At 31.4% G+C, this 6,452-nt stretch overlaps 1 protein-coding gene across 3 annotated transcripts; it reads left to right on the top strand.

The window, feature by feature from the left end:
- The first annotated feature begins 2,192 nt into the window (after positions 1-2,192).
- On the top strand, positions 2,193-5,555 carry LOC145000574 (tubby-like F-box protein 3). 3 transcript variants are annotated; one of them, XM_078959821.1, is made up of 6 exons: positions 2,194-2,624; positions 3,710-3,797; positions 3,946-4,075; positions 4,211-4,390; positions 4,496-4,995; positions 5,166-5,555. In XM_078959821.1, the coding sequence occupies exons 1-5, from the start codon at positions 2,307-2,309 to the stop codon at positions 4,983-4,985; spliced, it is 1,206 nt and encodes a 401-aa protein (XP_078815947.1). In that variant the 5' UTR covers positions 2,194-2,306; the 3' UTR covers positions 4,986-4,995; positions 5,166-5,555. The 3 variants fall into 3 exon arrangements, with proteins under 3 accessions (XP_078815948.1, XP_078815947.1, XP_078815949.1); XM_078959823.1 differs by having other exon boundaries at positions 2,196-2,624; positions 4,499-4,995; XM_078959822.1 differs by lacking the exon at positions 5,166-5,555 and having other exon boundaries at positions 2,193-2,624; positions 4,496-4,996.
- Positions 5,556-6,452: the final 897 nt, after the last annotated feature.

The following is a 6,452-nucleotide window of genomic DNA, read 5'->3' as shown; positions in this document are numbered from 1 at the left end:
TACCAACTATCTATTAACTAGTTTTGTCAAAGTAATCGAACTAAAATCAAATAAAAATGGTTATATTTTGTACGTTATCAATTATGAATAAAATAATGTAAAGAATTTTTTAAAAATTGCTTACGATTTCTTTAATCCTATTCATCACAGGAGTAAACTTTTTTTTTTAAAGATAAAAGCAAACTTAAGTATGCACGTATTTGGTTCTCAATCCGATTTAAAAATTGAACAAAATTTTGATCATAACCAAGTTGGTATAGAATAATTTAGTTTCATGGTATTCTATTTCTATTCTTAATTCAAGTATGATATGAATCTAAATTGATGCAAGACTATATATATATATATATATATATATATATATATATATATATATATATATATATATATATATATATATAGGGTAAAGTGAATATACCTAACAACCTTATATAAGCTTAGGTACCTAACCACATCATACTACATTATTTTGTATCATATTTGCATTATAATAACCCAAAGTTCTTAAAATTCAACCTCATAACTTGATTGCTTCCAAAATCTTTGGACTTTCACCATTATTTTCCTTCAAATGACGTCTTTCTATCAAAGACCCCCTGGTGGGTTTCATATACTACCGTTATATATCAAATGGTGTAAGAGGAATATAACGGTGAATATCTGAAAATCTTGGAAGTAAATCAAGTTAAAGGTTGAATTTTAATAACCTTAGACTATTTCAATGGAAATATAATGCAAAACAATGTAGTATAATATGGTTAGGTACCTAAGCTTATATAAGGTTGTTAGGTATATTCACTTTACCCATATATATATATATATATATATATATATATATATATATATATATATATATATATATATATATATATATATATAACAAACAGTGGTGACAGAATCAAGACAAAGTCCAAGCTGTAGGACACTTAATTTTATAGTTAACACCTCGAAAAATTAACACCATACAAAAAAAAAAAAAAAAAAAAAAAAAAAAAAAAATCAAAAAATTTATCTTATGCCTTCAAATTTAAGGGTAGTACATGCCACCCTTAAGGCTACATGGTGCACGATATACCGCACACTGCGATTATTTATCTTTACTTACCGCACACTACGATTACCTATCTTTACCTACCTGACACTATGGTAGTACATGAAACACTACTCAAAACAGGTAGTTTTAGTGTGGTAAGCTTGTCGCACAGTCAATTTTCACCGTAGAAGATTAAGCCGTTTAAGTGTATGTGTGTTTAAGTGTCTTTTGGTGTGTGTAACCATTTAAAAATGGTAAAATTTGATTTTATATATATATATATATATATATATATATATATATATATATATATATATATATATATATATACATCTTTTTCAATTTCAAGTACTAAACCTCTTAAACCTCTTCAAAATGAAAGTTGTTTGAATTTTGAAAATGAGAAAGTTGAATGACAAAAAGAGTGCTAGAGAGAAGAAGCAAAGAACCATATATAATTTTTAACAAAATCTTTCAATCATCTCACCACAAACGAATTCGATATGGTTTTGAAGGTTAGAGTGAACATCATAAAAATATATATTGCAAGTAGTGTTTTATTTTTAGCTTTGGAATCAATTTTAATTAAATTAATGAAGTGTTTACCTTTTATTAATTTTATTAAATTACATTTTGTTTAATTAAAAAATAAAAAATATAGTAAAATGTGGTATGACACCTATAGTTTTGTAGGATGAGAGAAAAATAAAAAATCAATGACGTGATAATACAATAGTATAGTATGAGACCCATTAATCTAAAAAGCTATAACTCCAACAATAAACAATTTATTGTGTTGATTCATTAGGTACTCATATGTTAATAATAAATAAAAGATAAAGATTATTAAAAATGTCAAAATGAAAATTCTGTAACAGATTATACACATATTTAGTAGCAAGAAGCCAAGAATCACTGAATCACATCAAAACAAAAAAGAAACTACATAAATATATATGTAATGCAAATTGGTAATGAATTAAAATATGATAATACAAGTTGATAAAAGAAATTCTAATTATTGTATAAATTAGTTAGAAATATAGAGTTTTATTATACAAATAATAATTTGCGTTTTTTATAGAGATGAATGATCTGTCAATGTCCGTTACAGATGCGCGTGAGTTCACGCGCTCCTTAACCAAACGAAAACTCACCAAATCCGGTTTCTGTGTATCCACTACTCTTTTGACATCCCTTCCACACCGAACCCAAACCCTCTTCAATTCCCCTTTGTATAATTGGCTTCACCAGCAATCACCCACTCTCTTTTATGAATCTGGATTGTGGCTTGAGAACCAGATCCTGCCGTGTCATTCAAGAGACTTCCATGGCTGTTGCTGCTTTAGAACTCGAAGATGACGCTGAAGAAATCGATGACGGTTTGAAACAGAGCTGTTGGGCTAACATGCCTCAAGAGCTCTTGAGAGAGGTCTTGATCAGGATTGAATCATCCGAAAATAAGTGGCCTACCCGGAAGAATGTTGTTGGTTGTGCTACTGTTTGTAGGAGTTGGAGAGAGATCATGAAGGAGATCGTTAAGAGGCCTGAGATTTCCGGGATGCTGACTTTCCCAATTTCTGTCAAGCAGGTTTACCTCAATTCCTACAACTATGTCTAATTGTTTCGTTTTTTTTTTTGGTGTGCCTCGATGGTTATCAAACATTTTAGGGTTGGGATTTTGTTGTATGATTCACTATTTGGGTGTATCCCTTTATTATGTGGTAATTATTCTGACGTGTTAGTTCATATCTATAAGTTTATAAGGATTTTGTCGGGTGTAGACAAAGGGATACACGATGGAATGATTGTGTTAATCACATAAGGAAACAAATATTAGAATACATATATGGTACATGGGCTGAGAAATTAAGAAATAACTATATCTATTATACTTGTATGATCCACTATTAGGGTTGATTATGTGTTACTTATCCACTTATTTAGACTCTGTATGTATGGCAACTGACAACCAGACAGTTTGATTGGTATTCTGATTTCTGAATGATGAGCTAAATGATAAATAATTGCCATTTTATTCCTCTGTCTGAATTATTATTGAATGAAAACATGGTTGTTTGATCAGTTTTCTTAACTAACAGAAAATTACAATCCAAATGAGAAAAGCAACAGAATAATATCTCAACTATTTTAACAATATAAGATATAATCAAACCAAGATTCATGCAATTTTAACAAAAGTTACAAAGAAAACACCATAAAACAATAGAATCAACAAATGATATACAACTTGCTCAAATGTTCTAAAAGCACACATGTCATTACAGCTCCTTTATTCCATTCTCTAGTTTCACAAACACACATGGACAAAAAACGACAAGCTTCATTTGAATTTTTATCCCTCAAAAGATAGAGTAAGATGTTTTCATTTTTCCATTTGAGTTCTGTTTCTTATTTTTGTAAATCTTGATACTTTTCCATCAAATCGACACCTTATAGCGTTTTTTTTGTCCCTTTGTTAACCATCACATGTCACAAGTTTCCATATAGTTAGTGTTTGAGATTGATATTTCTTGCTGACACATGTGAATACATTGTTACATAATGTATAAGCTCCTAATTTTTTTCAAATAAATGTATAATTAGGAATTTTGCAGTTAAATTAACTTCTTAACTGTTTCAGTTAATAATTAATAGTTTCTTGCTAACATGCAGCCTGGTCCTAGAGAATCTCTCCTCCAATGCTTTATAAAACGGAAAAGGTCAACTCAAACATATTTCCTTTTCCTTAGTTTGACTCAAGGTAAAGTAAACATCTTTTTTTTTTTTCTACGGATAAATGCATGAAATAGCAATCTACTTTTTTTAATTTGAAGGGTATTTCTTGTTTTATTATGTGTTTTCTTGCATTTGGATTACATATTTACTATTTTGTCCCTGTAATCTTGCAGCACTTGCTGATGATGGAAAGTTTCTTCTTGCTGCTCGCAAGTTTAGACGCACCACATGTACGGATTACATCATCTCATTACATGCTGATGACATGTCAAAAGGAAGCAATAGATATATTGGAAAATTAAGGTGAGGATTTACACTTACATTTACCATTTGAAAGCTGAAAGTTGAAACATTCAGTTTGTTAATTGTTATGACTTATGATATGATTGGAAAGTTAAGTAAACATCATATTCTTTTATATGATATTTGATGACACAGGTCAAACTTTTTGGGAACAAAGTTTATTGTATATGATGGTTTGCCACCTCATGATGGGGCTAAAATGACAAAGAGTCGCTCCACTAGATTTATGGGGTCCACTCAGGTTTCCCCTAGAGTTCCTGCTGGAAGCTATCCTGTAGCTCACATCTCATATGAGTTGAACATGTTGGGATCCAGGTATGCTGAAGGAATGGAATGGTTCATTCCATTCCAATGAAAATGAAGCTGTTTGTTTATATAAAAACTCATCTAACATTTACTCTGTATAACAAAATTAAAAAGCAGGGGTCCAAGAAGAATGCAATGCATCATGGATCCAATCCCAAGTTCTTCCATTGAAGCTGGAGGTGTGGCCCCCACGCAAACCGAATTCCCCCTTTCCAGTGGTGAATCTTTTCCTTCAATTCCGTTCTTTCGTTCAAGATCAAGCTGTGTGGAAAAAACCTTAACCACCAGTCAAAGTCAAAGTCAAAGTCAAAGTCAAAGAGATGGACCTCTTGTTCTGAAAAACAAATCCCCAAGATGGCATGAACAGCTTCAATGTTGGTGTTTAAATTTTCAAGGGCGTGTCACGGTTGCTTCAGTGAAAAACTTCCAGCTGGTAGCCACACCGCCAGCTGGACAATCGGGCCCACAATATGAAAAAGTTATCCTTCAATTTGGGAAAGTAGGGAAAGATGTCTTCACCATGGATTATCGCTACCCTATTTCTGCTTTTCAAGCATTTGCCATCTGTTTAAGCAGCTTTGACACCAAGATTGCTTGTGAATGAAATAACACAGGTTACAACTTTTAAGTAATTGCTTATATTATATGTTACATGTTTGGTCCCTGAGTATAGCTGATTTTTGCAATGTTGGTCCCTAAAAATGTGATTTTGGAGTTGTAAAAGTCCTGTTGCTTATAGTTTTCTATGGTCTTATTTATTTATTGCTTATTTGGTGTCTTACAGGAACAAATTTGATGTGGATTAAAAAAAAAAGAAAAAAAGAAAAATCATGTATGAGATGGAAATAAAAGGGGTATGGTATGGTATGTATGGTATGGTTTCATGGGGCATGAATGTGCAGATTTGAAGACTCTATGCATGCATTGATGGAAGTGAGTAGAGGGAAATTCAAATAAGAAGCCTCATTCCATTCCATTCATAATTGTTATTGATGGTGATGGTGTGGGTTTTTCGGTCTTTTTTTTTTTGGTTGTAAATAGTATTTATTTCGTTGCGTTAAAAAAACTGTCAAACTGTTTGTTTTGTTTTCACCTTTTCATTTCATTAATATATGTTATATGTTTGCTGTGGAACCATACATAATACAATACAATTTACTGATTTTAGTTTCCAGCTATTTTTAAACACAATTTTTCATTCAGTAAAAAAACAGCTATTTAACTGTAAATATTGTCTTATGATTCAGTCCATTGCCCTCCACTCTCTTTATGCTTATTTCTCCAAACCTAAGGCTTTAGAACATAAGGTAAATCTGGCCCCCCACAGCAAGGAAGGTGACTAGGTGAGATTTTACTTACCAGGGAAAATGATTTAAAAAGGTAATAATGTTTTAAAAAGTACAAAAGACACTATTATTTTTTTTAGTGAAAAAAAAATACCATTAAATTGAAATTTTTGTACAAAAAATACCAACAAAATACAAATAACCTTTTAGAGTGACCTGAGGTTACCTCAGATCAACTATTAAATGTGTTTTAATAACCATCAACCACCAAATTAGGGTTCACTCTCCATCTTCATTCCCCTTCTTCATCTCCTTCTGCCCTTCATATTTGATACAGCTCCTATGGCATCTTCAAGTTCATCGAATTATTCTAAGTCAAATTCGAACATTTACAAGTTTTCATCTCCTTCTGCCCTTCATATTTGATACGGCTCCTATAGCATCTTCAAGTTCATCAAATTATTCTAAGTCAAATTCGAACATTTCCAAGAGTAGGAGTACAATTGATTATGCTCACCCTTGTCGTTGTGAGAAGTCTTCCCAAGTTTAGACCTCAACTACGATTGATAATCTGGGTCGAAAGTTTAGAGTATGTCGTAACTCACTAGTATCTACTTCTCTTACATGATTAATTTCTTATGTGAATTTTATTATGTATATTGAAGGATAAGAAGAAGAAGAAATGTGATTTCTGGGAATTGATCGATCAAGATGAAGAACTAATAAAACAAGACAACACTGAAGTCAAGATATCAATATTGGAAATTAATTTTTGGACTCATAAG

Source organism: Lactuca saligna, chromosome 6 (assembly GCF_052625555.1).
Source record: "Lactuca saligna cultivar CGN05327 chromosome 6, ASM5262555v1, whole genome shotgun sequence".
NCBI classification, from domain to species: Eukaryota; Viridiplantae; Streptophyta; class Magnoliopsida; order Asterales; family Asteraceae; genus Lactuca; species Lactuca saligna.
This window is presented reverse-complemented; position numbering and strand designations above follow the sequence as displayed.